This window comes from Haliotis rufescens, unplaced genomic scaffold (assembly GCF_023055435.1).
Source record: "Haliotis rufescens isolate VD_foot unplaced genomic scaffold, xgHalRufe1.0.p SCAF_19, whole genome shotgun sequence".
Classification (NCBI taxonomy): Eukaryota; Metazoa; Mollusca; class Gastropoda; order Lepetellida; family Haliotidae; genus Haliotis; species Haliotis rufescens.
In genome coordinates this window covers 1579376-1595317 of record NW_025963879.1, presented here as the reverse complement: position 1 = coordinate 1595317, position 15942 = coordinate 1579376, and the positions used below count along the sequence as shown (strand labels likewise).

Below are 15942 nucleotides of genomic sequence, written 5' to 3'. Positions count from 1 at the left end.
CACACACACATGTCGCAATGTAAGCGCAATAATCTTGAACGCGACGTTAAACCCCATTTCATATCACGACCAGCGCTAAGGTGACCATAACTCCCATACGTCAACATTGGCTTACGATAGTCGTAGCGCTGAGATCGCTTTGTGGATTGGTGCCCAGCATTGGTTTCTGGGACCTATTCTAGCCCTGAATCCCAAAGGTTTGAGCGTGCGGGTATAGTTTATGCCACTTTAAGCAATATTCCAGCAATATAACAAGACCACAATGTGACCAACATGAACAACTTTATTGACACTGCATGTTACATCTCATACTCCACACACCACTGGAATGTCAGTATAGTGATACACGCACCACGGTATACAAGTACAATACATTCCCTTGTGGTATATCACACATAATAAACAATAATTTGAAATTTGAATAAATAACATTGTGACGTTGAGGCGAAGTAATGATACAGACACTGGTTATACAACTCGCCTTAGATCTGATCCATGTAAATAAAATCAAATCTAACTAACATCATATGCGATAAAGATATAAGGTGTAACTTTCTGTTACAGATATTTGTAACTGCTGCTAAACAGTTAAAGGAAAATCACTACCTAACAACTGAACCCGCGGATTTGCATAATCCGTGCAGTCGATAACACTAGCAGGGGCAGACAATTTGCGTGTGTCCAGTCGACAAAGCAGATTCGGTGCCAAGTCATCTTCCCGAGGCATGAGAGTTATATTAACCGACTTTAAAAGTCCAGTTTCCACCCTTGCCGAACTAGGCTGGTATTATGGAGTTACATTTTGGCTGGAATAACGAGTCTATGCATAGTCAAATCCAATTGCGCAACGAAATCGAAATCCGGTTCGTAAACTGTCATGCAGATTTCGGTCGATTGCAGGATTTGCAAAGCATTTGCACCGCCAACTTGTTGTCAACAGATATTTTCTAAATCTTTTCATGTTTTTAATCAAGGTGCTCACGTGATTTAATACACTTCGTTTTATCACAATGTAGATCTTGATTATCGATCAGATCGTCTTGACTCGGCGCCGCCATTTTGTTTGAAGCACATGCAAGTGATACGAGAAGTTGAATCTGATTGGTCCATAGGAGAGGCATAGAAGGGGCTTAACTCGTAAAAAGCCACTGGTGAAGCTACGATCGTTCCTGTCTAGTTCGGCAAGGGTGCCTCGGGAAGATGGTGCCAAATGTATTGTGAACATGCGTGCAATAAGACTATGGGTAACAATATTCGTGAAGGAAATAACATGACCATTAACAGAAATAAACAACAACAACAACAACAACATAACAGGGTAAGGAAGGGTAAAGGAATATACATGTGATTGTAGACTAGCGATATCTCGACCAAAGCACACCTTCGATAAAAGTCACTTAGAGATTTGATACGTACGTAATAAATATGGGCCGTGGGTTAACTTTGAGATATCCGAGTTCAATATACTGCGTCGATGATATTTATCAACGTTCATGACGAATACACTTATATGCAGTATTATTTTCAAAGGAAGCGCTACATGATGGAACGCGACTTAAGTACATGCGGAATTAGTATTACATCTATCTAAATATGTACACTTTATTTACATAGAGTTGATAATGCGGTTGATGTGACGATTTGGAAACCGCAGTTTAGAAATGAACTACGAAGATGTATCGTAACAGGGCTTGAATTCGATATATCCATCATCGCGAAAAATTACTATTTTAATTATTATAACCCAATACACGCCAATCCCCTCTTCATAAAAGAGCGTCTATTTTGTTGTAACCGAGTATTCGCTGTATCCGTCTTCGTTTTTACCAGGGTTAACTGTATTGCGTTTAATTAATTATCCATTTGTTGTAGTGAGTGACTGAGTGAGTGAGTGGATGAGTTGTGGCTTATGCCGCTTTTAACATTATTCCAGTTATATCATGGCGTGTCAGCTTAATGTGGGAGGAAAGCCCGAAGTGATGCAGGTCTCAGACGTTTACCACTTTGGTGAAACCTACGAGCACGGGTATGGTGCTGACAAACCTAGAAACATAATCAGGTTGTACGGGATTCTAACCCACAATCATAGGTTTCTTTGTCCCCAAACGACGCAACTCTGCACAGCAAACTGCGGTGCCTAAGACGACTGGGCCATCCGTTCCCATAATCAACAGACCTCAACTTAACTGCCAGCTGTGTTGATAACCAATATGTGGTAATAAAGACACCGTGTATTTAAACATGATCAATAGTAAATAGACATTTTGAGAAAGAAGGTAATCAACGGTAAAGAAAAAGGTTGGATTAAGATTAAAAAAATATTGTAATTTTAGGATAACGAATAGTCCAATATTTTCACAGACAACACAGTATTGTATCTATAAACTATCACAGTGGTTATTTTGAGGTCGTTTGGAAGATACGATGCTTGCTGATATAATCTGTGACCATAGCCAGCAAACATGGACTAAATTCAAGCCAGCCCAAATATAGGAGATCTTAACCCACAATCCCAGTGGAGACCTTTAGCTAATAAGGTGTGAGCTACGGCTTTACTCTACCAATCACATTACAGCTATCATTTCTTGCACGTATGTATATTGACACAGATATGCACATGTAGTCTTCAAATCAACACAATGTAGATCCGATCTTCGCTAAACGGTTCAGGTGAAACAAGGAGTAAATATTTAGTACTGAAAACTGACTAAGAAGATTTGTTTAAATTCTATGATAAATGCATTGTGAATTATCGGTCTACCCCAGAACACCCGACTCTATGTCCTGTTGGTGTAAAGTCATGTACAGTTAAACAAAATCAAGTAAGGTATCAGTAGGCATACGCAAATCATAACCTAATGGATTTCGAATTTCAAAAAGATAAAACATGTTTACGAAATACTTCACAACGAGGAAACATGAATGAAGAAATTGCCCTCCTTAACGGCTATTTCTGATTTTTATGTGTGAAAAGAAAACATATAATCTACAAAATAAAAAAATCATGTCATTCGTGGTCACTCGTGTCATTCCGGTATAAGGCAACTAGAAAACGGAAAGGGTCGAGTGGTGATAAAAAACAATTTAACAAATGATGCTTTCCGAGAACGAATGGACACGCAAAGGACCGAGTCGTGACAAAATTTAAATAATGACTGATATCCTTCCCTAACGTCTATGATGTCAACATGCCAAACACTGGCCAGTTCAATTCAGGCAGTCTGTTCCCTTGCATCCTCTGGTACACGCCATTTCCGGACAGCCTCGTTCTGATACACGCCATATCCGGACAGCCTCGTTCTGATACACGCCATATCCGGACAGCCTCGTTCTGCGTGTGTTTCGCACATCACCACATCGCGTGTGGATTGAACAGTTCGTTGCTTAAATTGATGCATGGTGATATCTACATGACTCATAAGTAATGTACGTTTATATCAGCATGTATGTTAGTACCTCAGTAGGGTTCGTGTCAATCATGAAGGTATTTTAAGTGAATAAAGAAAGCATCTGGATACAAATCCACAACTACACTTTCAAACCACATTTTCTTGCTTGTTTCTAATTTAATATACCATCTGGTGTGCATGCATCCATGATTCCACGTTGGATGAATACCGTTACCAAACATAGTGCTTGGTCAGAACTAACAAACAAATAAGAAGGTAAAAATACAGAAGATTAAAAAATGACACACCAACACAACTATGAACAAAGATCACTGTAAGTTAGAACTAAAGTAAGGTATATACATATTTGATAATGCTGACATTTGGCATGTAAGTGGCCTGAAATATTGAACCATATAATTCCACAACGAGTACTCTTCACCGATTCCCCATAACTGACAAAGCATCTCTACTTTATATGTGTGCAATCAGATGGTCTAGGTTCCTCTACATATCACAGCAAGCAATTATGAGCCCCGGCTACAAGACTAGTAATGTTACTGTTCTGAAGCAGATGTCAGGATAGTATCTAGTCTACGTTCCCAGCTGCCATACTAACTAGTGCGGAAGATCAAACAATCAAACATCAGACAATCAAATGTTTCCTTGATCATGTTATCAAACACAAGCTCCTGTATAAAAGGCCTCTCGAAGATGAAATCTAGGTTTTCTTTATTTTCTAATCTGTGTCAGTACCATCGATGGAAACACTGAAACACTGTGTCTTTCTGTCCAGTCCTAAATAGTGGTTTTGGTTTACCTTCCTCGGAGAGCTTTATTGTTTAGATGTCCTTCATAGATCAAGTGATCCCTGGAGCTCTTTACTGCTTATATGTCCTTCATAGATCGAATACTCATGAACGCTGTACTGTTTAGATGTCCTTCATAGATCAAGTGATCCCTGGACCTCTTTACTGCTTATATGTCCTTCATAGATCGAATAATCCTTGAACCCTGTACTGTTTAGATGTCCATTGATCAAGTGATCCCTGGAGCTCTTTACTGCTTATATGTCCTTCATAGATCGAATGATCCTTGAACCCTGTACTGTTTAGATGTCCTGGAGCTCTTTACTGCTTATATGTCCTTCATAGATCGAATGATCCTTGAACCCTGTACTGTTTAGATGTCCTTCATAGATCAAATGATCCCTAGAGCTCTTTACTGCTTTTTTGTCCTTCATAGATCAAGTGATCCCTGGAGCTCTTTACTGTTTAAATGAGCTGGGGATCTTGCAGTGATGCCAATGGAGCTATCCTCATACACAGAAACCTAAGTCACTATTACCACTGTATGGTAATAACATTAATAAAAATCCACATATACTACGAAGTTAGGATTTCGTTACATGAAAATCGTTTTCCTAAAAATCCAAAATATCAATAACTCACGCCCTATGCTCACACAGATTGACATACAAGGCACGACCAGCCCGTTAGACCGTAGTCACACATATCTTGGCAAATTTAAAGATTTGTTAAAATGCTATCACTTTCTAACTAGTGCCTGGTGGATAGCGTCCAATTTGTTGTCTATCCGGCCAAGTTTCTCCTCCATTGCCTCCACTCTCGTCTTAACATCCTTCTGCTCCGTATCCACATTGTCAACTAATTCAAAAACATCATTTACACCTTTGGAGATTTCTATTACACCCACAGCATTTTCGCCGATCATCAGTCTCTCGTTCTTAGCGTTCCTCATGGAATGGATGGCTTTGAGAAGCTTTCCGTAGGCGCGGCGGTGTTGGTAGTCCGAGACGTTTCCCTTTCGTTTGAGCCTCCATAACATCATCAGGTTCTTGATGACGTCTGCTGCTGCGTGCTTCCTCTTCTTGTCCAGCTGTATCCGAGACACGAAGTTGTGGACGTATTTCTCAGCTCTCGTCTGCTCCAGCTTCTGAGCCAAGACAGCTACCAAGAGAGCCGTGGTGCCAACGCCCATCAAACCGGTTGTAACTGCAATAAACCGCCCGCAGTCGCTGTTTGGGGTTATATCTCCATAGCCAACAGTGAGGAACGTGATGGCTATGACCCACATGGCATTCCGAAAGTTGGTGTGCTCATGGTCGGGGTGGTAGTATCCCTCACATGTGCGTAGAGCCCAGCTGTTGACGACAAATATTATACACATAATTGCAATTAACATTGTGCCTGGTTTTTCCGACATGAGAGCTTTGAATACAAACACCGTGTTGATTTTGACCTTGTTGAGCGCGCCTAGACTTTGGGTAGACGTGTCTGTAAGCAGTCGACTGTGGACCACCAACAGCTTGGCCACGAGGTACAGCCTCATCAGCATCAATATAGACAGCACAGCGTCTATAGATACCTCTGTTGCATTGCCCTTTGTGTCGAAGTAGCCCAGGACGATTCGACCAGGGAATGGATGGATGGCGCACACTGCCAATTCGAAGCCTATCCTCACGTAGGTAAAAGACGTCACAGCCAACCTCCAGTCGTCAAGACCATTGTCAGTCAGGTTGATTTGGATGCCGGTGATATGGTAAGCAACGACCGCAGCAAGAAGGAAGAGCGTGCTGATGGAGATGCCAGACTTAATGACAAGAGAAGCAACGGACCTCTTACTATAGACTTTGTTCAGGAACAACTCGGTTTCCACAAACATCAAGATGATTCCAACCATGGCGAGAGTGAACTCAAGGTTAACAATCATACGGCGTCTGTTGAGGAGTTTTTTCCTTCGACTGAGCTTGTAGCTGATGTTGTCAAATCTCGTCACAGCTGGGGACAGGGGGCCATTGCTCGACTGACTCATGCTGTCCTCGTCTACGTACTTGGCGAACTTGCCTTTCCGACGCCCGACCAGGGGGATCCCCGGGTCCTCAATCAGTGTGCTCCCCGCCATATTCCTCTGCAACACAAAGAAACAAGAGTTATTTCCCTTTGAAAGCATGACGCATGGATGAAGCGACGTCATACCCCAGCACCCACATAATCCGCTACTGATGAGAAACATAGGTGGAAGTTTGTTTGCTTGTTTGTAGTTTAAAGCCGCACTCTACTCGGATCTTCACGGGGAACATAAGTAAAAGATATGGCATTCCCTTTGGTAACTTCAAATGGTTTGGGAGCACAGATGACCCAGCCACAATTCTGTGTGCAGAGTGCCAGAAACCTATGATCATGGGTTCGAATCCCGGTGTGTTTCTCCATTTGTCTGCACCCGTGCTCGTGGGTTTCGCCAAAGTTTTGGACGTCTAATACCTGCATCACTTCGGGATTTCCTCCCACATCAAGCAGACACGCCGTGACATAACTGTAATACTGTTCAAAGCCGCGTTAAACCAAGCTCGCTCACACTTTTGATAGATGCGACCCTGTACAGTATATCACCTGTTCGTTCCTGCGACCACACTCATACAGTCGCCATCTAGCGTCTAGTATACACACGACATACATACTCTACCGACATAGTCCAATAGTTCAGTATGCTAATGAAGTAACCGGAGATAATTAACTGTCTCCGCAATATAGACATAGACAGAGGCAGACTGAAACACACACTAATCACGTATTGAAAAAAACAGGTCATGTAGGTACTGTTGTTTGTTTATTTGTTTGTTCATTAACGCCGCACTCAGCAATATTTCAGCTATATGGCAGCGGAGTGTAAATAATCGAGTCCGGACCAGACAACCCAATGATTGATATCATGAGCATCGATCCACGCAATTGTGATACGATGACATGCATCAACCAAGTCAGCGAGCCTGACCACCCGATCCCGTTAGTCGCCTCTTACGACAAGCATGGGTTGCTGAAGACCAATTCTAATCCATGTGGGTTCTGAATGTAGCTGATTGTTTGACGATGCTGTCAATGCATATTTACCATCATTTCACTTTGAGATTAGCATCAGTACACACTGACATTCCACTCGGTTGTTTCAGCATACACTACCCCAGTATCCCTAGTATCTCTATCACATTTTGAGTAGTATGATTTGAAGACCAATGCAGAATTAATAGTCGTTAGTACTAGTATTCTACAAACTACTTCTGATTATTTCATCAACAAATATACACAGTACATAGTAAACACGGTTATAACGAACGGTAAAGGACTGCTGAAAGTTGTTCGTTACATCCGTAGTTCATTCCTCACAGTGCTAGAACTTGTCGACGTGTGTGGCCCTAATACATAGGAACTTCTCAGTATGTAAGTCAGTAGTCACAGAATATTTTTGGCAATCTAAGAAACAACAGTAATATGATATTGTAGCGCTAGAATTCAGTTGAAAGTAAGTGAGCTAAACAACCGTTAAGTCGCCGATGTACAGATTCGTTAATCGCGTGAATTCTATGTGACAGTATCTGTTAAAGCCGTCATGACTTTTAAATATTTCGTTATAACCGTTAGTACGTTATGTTCGTTTCAACTACGTTCTAATAAAATAAAAACACACAGAGTAATACATTACATTAGTCCCGGGCTAAAGAAAATTTGTTGGTGGCTAGAACTGTATTCGATGGTGATGTATGTTATACGGGTATCATACGGGTGTTTGGGACTTTAAGTTTGCAGTGTTTCAGCGACTGTTTTCAGCTCAGTAATGTTTTGATAAAGTTTGAAATCTTTTGGTCAAATCCAAATTTCAAATGTATACTTCCTTTTGGTCGGCAGTTTACTTTAATAAAAGCGACACATTCCTTTTCCATATTCTCGATTGTACGATTCTTACTTTATCATGAGTATATGTTTATGAATCACTATCAGATATTAATGATACCAGGTGTTCGCGAAAATGTGAGCGTATCCTGCCCCATCGATGACATCCGTCACAAACACATGCAAAGGCAAGTCAACTGTTCAACTGAAAAAATACGGGATCATATGGTCCAAGTCAAAATAGGGAATTGCATCTGACATCATAGTTAGCACTGATGGTCGAATTTAGAAATATCCTCAACGCGTCTACCGTAGATTTTTTTGACAGCTTTTCTTTGGCATTGAATGTTATAACCAACTTCTGAGCACGAGTCATATGGCGCTCTTTGAAATCTTGGTAGAAACAGCATGCGCGAACTCAGCAGTTTTGAAATGTTTCGGACACCAAGGGCTAGAGCTGCAGGAATTTTGCTCGACATAAACAGACTATTGTTGATTATTGGAATGTCGAAGTCATCCCTCTTGTCATACAATCTTGTGGTGAGTGTTTTGTCACACTGAATCTTTATGCATAGACCTAACTATGAAACAGATGAGGCTGTCTCAACCAATATTTACGGGCACTTTTGCCAAGAAATCAAATTCACTGTTCAAAGCGATATACGTGAAGACATGTGGGATATATACAGAGAAATATTTTAGTACAATACTTCACAGTCGAAAGTTCATTAACAACAATTTTAACGATCCTTGCCATGATTGAGTGAAATATCGACGTTTGTGAGTTGCTTTGTTGGACTGCCAGTTATTCGAACTCGCTCCTTCGTTAGGACTTTATATTCTTAAACACTGAATTGGCAACATTCAGTACAGTTTCAAATACAGATGTAATTTGCAAACTAAGTCTGGTCGATATAGCCAGACCTAGCCTACATATATTGATGTTCATCTGCTTCCTATGGAAATCTTATAGTGCTAATAAGGCGGTTTCATCGATTCCAGCAGTTGAAATGTGACCAAGACAAAGGTTAAACTGTTTGACCCTAACCGGTGCAGTAGGTGGATTTTCCCTGAATTATAAGTGCAACCTTGTGTAAGTAATGAAGACAGTGCCTGGGTGATATTGAAAAGATAACAGTGAATGCAGTTGTACCAGTTTATGAATATGTGTTGGGGCTGCTAGCCATCAATCGAAATATCGATACTTTGTGATCTGATTGTAACATTGTGAGGTCGCGTATCAATACAAAGCAATATATACTGCCGGGCAAAAGAAAGTATACACTCGTGTTTGATATGAAACAAACAAGAAATGGTTATTCGCTGGTGATGTATTTGATACGGGTGTTATAGTTATGTTTTGCACATAACGAGTGTTTTCGGTAAATTTTTCACCAATCAAAAAAATTACATTGTTGCAATGTGTTTTTTCGAAAAATATAGTTTGGCTCATAGTATTATTAAGTTAAAAAAAGATAGATCTGATTTTGCAGCAGTAGCTGGAACAATATCTATGCATATTTTAATTTTGTTTTGGCAATACTATGGAGATTTATCTAGGAAATTCCATAATACGAAAGACATAATGTATTGGGGTGTTTTTGCTCTTTTCATTCTGGTCGTTTTCCTTGCCCGTCCCACGCCTCAATGGTCAGGTTCAAATTAACGTTCCTCATCGATGCTATATTCTTGACAACAACATCAAGCAATCTCGTGACATCACGAAACCCCAGTCGGTATATCCCGTACGGTTCAAAGGTGCATTTCACCTCTATAGCTTGTGATTGAGGAATTAGACTGGGGAATTTGATAAATGTTGTCTGCATTCTAAATCCTGGCGAGATTGTTCATGGACAATAGTTGTCGCGTTGTTCTATGGGTGTATAATCATTAATATTTCTGCTTCATGGACCCACACAAATACACGAACGGAAAGCTCTGAAATCGGGTTTTCCAGATGTGGTTTACACTGCATTACCACTGAAATGAACATCTATGTGCATGTATGCTTCATCGGGGCCGGACTATATAATGTACGTGTCCCTATCGAGGATTTACAATTGCATCATTTCTCTTTGTAAATGGACAACGAAAACGTAGGAGATGTGAATGATGCCCCGCTCAGGTATTGAGAGTGTTCGGGGAACAAATCGATCGTTGCGTTCTTGGCCACAGTCATGGTAGCCCTCCTGGGATTCTGTTTAATTAAAACATTCCTGACTCGCAGAGTTAAAAAACACAGAAACAAATAAGACATCACTTTGGCTTGATTACGAAGAGAGCACAATATGTAGTTGTACAAAAGACTGTCTCAGGGACCATATCAAAACACTTTATCGCCTATATTTTCAAAAGTCAAAAGGATGTACGATAAAACGCCGCTGAATATTGTGCAAAGAATAAAACCACTGGCGCCGGGACTGACCTTTGTCTTTGTGAGTGAGTGAGTGAGTGCGTGCGTGAGTGAGTGAGTGAGTGAGTGCGTGCGTGCGTGAGTGAGTGCGTGCGTGAGTGCCTGAAGGAGTGAGTGCCTGAAGAAGTGAGTGCGTGCGTGAGTGAGTGCGTGAGTGAGTGAGTGAGTGAGTGAGTGAGTGAGAGCGTGAGTGGCGAGAGTCTTTGGCGTAACGAGCGAACGCTTTAACCACTAGGCTACCCGACCGCCCCGAAACACGTAAGGTAGAGAATGTATGGATGTCAAATACAGGTCCTCATAATAAAGAGGTTGATATCAATACATTCTCTTCCTTATATGGTCTCTGGTTAAACTTCTATCACACACTCTCTCTCACACACACACACATCAACATTGAGCAGCTGAAACAGGCCTTAATGCAATTAACCTATACAGTTCAGTGCAGATGTTATGTTTCATCAATAACAGTATGGATTCAAGTTTTAAGATTTGTGGCCATTTTATTGCATTTGACTTGTTCCGGTTTATTTGTACACAAGAAGACCGACGTAGGACTCCCACGCCTGTTGACGTACATACTAGTATAGAGTTGTTATAACGGTAGTTATTCTGTACAGGCCAATACACATGTTACATCTGACATAAAGAGGCAACAGCTAACACTGGAGGTGAGACGAAATCGGGATTAATGTCGCGTCCAAGATTATTGCACTTATATAGGGACGTGCATTCATATGTGGCTGCTTCTTCTAGTCCGGACTGATGCCGATTATATAGAACTAGCCCATTGAGATACCATGTCGCAGTTAAACATGAATACCCCACTCAGACACAGTATAATGATTCCGAGCCGACCAGTCCAGTCATTAATGCCGAGCGCCAGGCAGGGTAACAACAAGTACCATATTTTAACGTCTTTTGGTATGACGCGGCCGGGGATCGAACCCCGGATCTTTCTCTCTCCGGGCGGACGCTCTACCACTAGACCACGGAGGCGGTCTCCGCACTCACTGGAACTGACTCCTACATGTATATTTTAAGATCTTGACGTATACTGAAATCTCCAACCCGTTCCCCATCCCGCTCCTACCCGATAAGCCACTGACCTTGCTATTAAATGCACACACGACGCTGTGCACAATAATCATCATGTCGGGGAAAATAAAAATTATTTCGTTCATTCATGATATTACAAAAATGTATTTTGACAAATCAGATATAATGTCTTGGCGCTAACTAATGCAGGCGACACTATAGCTCTTCCCAACTCATCGTTGTTCTTACTGTCAACCACTTGGCCGGAGATACACTCAGACGTTCAAGCAAAAATGACCAAAACCCGGTGCCATTAATTTGACCATTGACTAAGGAAACATTAATACAATGAATGATAAAGGGGCGGTGTAGCTTTGTTAATGTGTTCGATTCCCCACATGGGTACAATGTGTTAAGCCCATTTTTGGTGTCCCCCGCCGTGATATTGCTGGAATATTGCTAAAACACTCACTCACTCACTCACTCACTCGCTGAATGGTAGAATGACTCGGTTTACGCTCAGTTGTTACCATGTCCAGTTTAGCGAAAAGAGCGCGAAAGAGCCTATATCACAGCTGACCCACGGCAACCTATTCATGTCGTAAAAGGAACTAAATAGATCGGGTGGTCAGGGTCGCTGATCGGGTGGTCAGGGTCACTGATCGGGTTGATTGCGTGACATCGTACCCCGATGGCTTAGATCGATGCTCATGATATCAATCATTGAGTTATCTGGTCCAGACTCCATTATTTACCGGCCCCCGTCATACAGCTGAGATATTGTTGAGTGCGGCGTTAAATAACAAACAAACAAACAAACAAACAAACAAGCAAACATAGTTGAAATCCTGACACAGTATGGGCAGCAAGGGTGACAATGAACGACAGAACAATGAGTTAACTTTTCTCGAAGAAAAAGCATCAGATTTGAACGTTAAAGAACCCAAATACAATCACACAGTTCCATTGCTCCTTCGTGGCATCACGACGTATTTTGGTTGTTCTAAAGCTTTAAAAACATTTTTTTCATTCTGAATAATAAATTTTAGATTTTCCGCAGCATCGGTTATATTCTATAAACAGCCATGGCATGGCAATGAGATTAACGGGTCATCTTTGTCTCCGAATGATTCGGAGTCATTAACTGCTTGAGAATCGTTTTTCGATACCAATTAAAGGAAATCATCGATTTTATTCCGTTAAGAGCAGCACTTGACATTTATCATATTCAGATTTTGTCCGACATTAAACCGTAGCGAACCCAAGAACAAAGCAAGACCATGCACCAAACACATGCCACCTCACAGATTTGAGTAGACTGCCTGTGGAAATAACGTTGCTTATATTCATACGCAAATACATTTTTATCGAATTTAACGATATTTTCCGCTGAGAATCTATAAATCAGCGACATGCCAAGCTTTTCTATGGCTTCGATGAACCTGTCCCGCCTCTCGGTATGAAACATGCATTCGTTCATCGATCTCTGTATCTATAAATTGTCAATCGGTGGCAGAAAAAAAGAACTATTCCTAACACTTGGATAATACTACCACACAAGCGTCATAACACGTGTTACATTCACGGTGACCCGTGCGCTGATAAAATATACCATGAAAGATAACCGCAAAAAGGTTAAAACTTTCATCCGTATCATTTTCATTCCAACTTTTATAATGTCCAAACGCTTGCGTAAGTAAGGGGGAAAAACTTTGCTCGTGTATGGAGCAATGTTACAGCTCTTCTAGTCCTATTCGATATGATCTCTGGATATGGGTCCACAAAATGGTTTGCGACTTTTAAGATATTATAACTTATCCTGATCCATTATTTAGCTTAACGGATATAACATGCATAATGCATTTGATTGTACGCAGGCATAAAGAAGAAATTCGATAACCATAATCACTGATAGTGCTTGCGACTGCAACAATAAACCGCCATTGCTAAATGTGATATTGCAGAGACATTGAGTCGCTGCAGGGTTGATATAAAACACGGCTGTTTTAAATTAAGAAACGGAAAACGGAATCATGTACATAAAAGATGTCAACAACCAGTACTATCTGAATACGAACAATATTCTACTCACCAACTGATGCACTATGCCGTCGACTATCAAATCAAAGCAATAATGACATTTCGACTTATTCACCTGCCTTTTTCGTGGCAGGTGTGCCTCGGTGTTGAACACCCTATTACCAATTAACACATTATTTAATGACGAGACTAATTGACGTAACGGTTAGTTTTGACTAGTTTTGAGTTATTGTGTAATGAACAATGGAACAATGGGGCTGATTCAGCTAGGTAATACCTATCAAATTATTTTAACGTGTAATACCCAATTTACAATGTTCCTGGTACATATATAGGCCAGATGTGCGATTATCGCACTTCGTTTCCGACGGGAAATCAGTTGAACATAGCTCTCTCGGTTAAAAATTATATTTGATGAAGAAAGAGAATCCTTTTGTGATAAGAATTTGTCTTTTAGTTGAATAACACACTTTCATGTATATCTATCGAAAAGTTTCAATGATATTTTTAGTATATTGTCTTACATTATTCTTTCGATGGAAATTATTCTTTCTCAAATTAACACATCACGTCATAACCCTAAACTCGAGTTGTGTTTTCTTGAAAATATCACACGTTTTTACAAGAAAACGATAAGTTCTAGCGTTACAGGATCCGCCGTGGCCAAGTGACAGTGGCCAATGTCGGACCTAACAAGCAAAGACCAGGATATGTGGAATTAGTTACGGAAAACTTTAAAGTGTTGACATACAAACTATCAGATACGTTCAAATGGCTGGCAACTGTTGTGTTTACACTTCCATGTCATGTCATGTCATGTCATGTCATGTCATGACACACGGGAATGACTGACACCAGTGAAAAAGGCCGAGTCTTTCCATATGCTTGCACTGTCTTTATCTACGTGTTCTAAGCAAATATGACTTGGGTCCAGTGTTCGAACTAAGCACCTGCCCACAGGCCCGTGGCAGGTAGATATCGTATCGGACCCGTAGTTTCAAATTTGTATGGGTCCTTATGGCCTGCAGTAAATATGTGGCAATTTATTTGTCATAATAAGCTGCAGTTTTCATTTTGGTTATTTTCATGCCACATATGTACAAACAGTTCCCCAACGTACTTCGCAACTTGCACATTAATTTCTATATGTAGCGCAATCGCTTCCTGTCAATATTTCATGTAACCAGTCTACACTATCATTTTTAAGGCAAGCTCCTTTCTGTAGCCCGACCAGGGAGCATTTCGAACTTATTGAAAGGGGACTTTTGTCATTGGTTGTCAAAATGTCAACCATTTCACGCTCTGAACTCATGTTTTATGTATCAAGTAATAAAAACGTTCAGGAATTTTCGTCACGTTTTAGTCTTATATACTCTTCAAAAAAAGAAACGCAAAGCCAGATTTGTGTGAGGTAGGAAATACATTTATACGAGGACCCGTACAAGGAATTGAGCCAAATTGTTGTGGAGATAGCGGTCTGACATCTCCTGCCCATGAAAGAGACGAGTATGCGAATCACATCCTGGGGATTGGTTGCCCAACGCAAAAGCCAACTGCTGCAACGTCTGGGGTTGTGGTTGACGTCGGCGTAGCCGTCTATCCAATTCATCCCACAGGTGCTCTATCGGGTTCACATCCGGGGATCTGAAGGGTCAGGGGAGAACACCAACGTTGTTGTTGTGTAGAAAGGCTCTTGTGGTCCGTGCTGTATGCGGTCGAGCGTTATCCTGCTGGAATACGCCGCTGCCGTTGGCTGCAATTGGGAGGACGTGTGGTAGGAGAATTTCGTTGATGTATCGTTGAGCCGTACGATTGCCCTGGATATGGACCAAACTTGTCCTGCCATGATGAGAGATAGCCGTGATGGTGCTGGACGCTCCATTGAAAACCCTGGCTACAGCTGATCGGGTTTCCCTGCCCGCAAGCGGCCTATGATGTTGTTTCTTTGCACTTCTTTTAATCTTGGCATGTTGTTGAACTGTCAATGTACGATTGACGCAGATGCCAGGCAATCAAAAATCCTGCACTTTAATACCGTTCATAGTGCTGCTGCACGTGCAGTACGTGCAGCTCCATGACCCTTTTGTTAATGCACTGGGTGCGTTTTTCCGAATCGTACGTGTTTCCCGACTTATGGTTTGCATGTCTTTGTTGTGATAAATTTGATCCGGGAACTTTGTCACTGACACTATAACACATTAAACCTCTTCATTTTGCACCTCTTGGTCTGCTAATTTTGCTTTCATGGCAAAAATATCCGTATTGCGTTTCTATGTTTTTGAAGAGTATATACATGGGAAGTATTGACATAAAAAAACTCATTCACAAGAACACATCTAGTTAGGTTTGTAACGGTTTAACATTTGCTCATTTTAGC

The 15942-nt window shown here is 41.1% G+C and overlaps 1 protein-coding gene across 4 annotated transcripts in view; it reads right to left on the bottom strand.

Annotated features, from left to right (window-relative positions):
* Positions 1–265: 265 nt before the first annotated feature.
* The window catches only part of LOC124113016 (small conductance calcium-activated potassium channel protein 2-like), a 75383-nt gene continuing 59706 nt past the window's right edge, over positions 266–15942 (bottom strand). For all 4 annotated transcript variants that reach the window (XM_046473250.2, XM_048398780.1, XM_046473251.2 and 1 more), the window contains exon 2: positions 266–6320. In XM_046473250.2, coding sequence (XP_046329206.1) covers positions 4938–6320 — 1383 coding nt within the window. In that variant the 3' untranslated portion in view covers positions 266–4937. The remainder of the gene's footprint in view (positions 6321–15942) is intronic.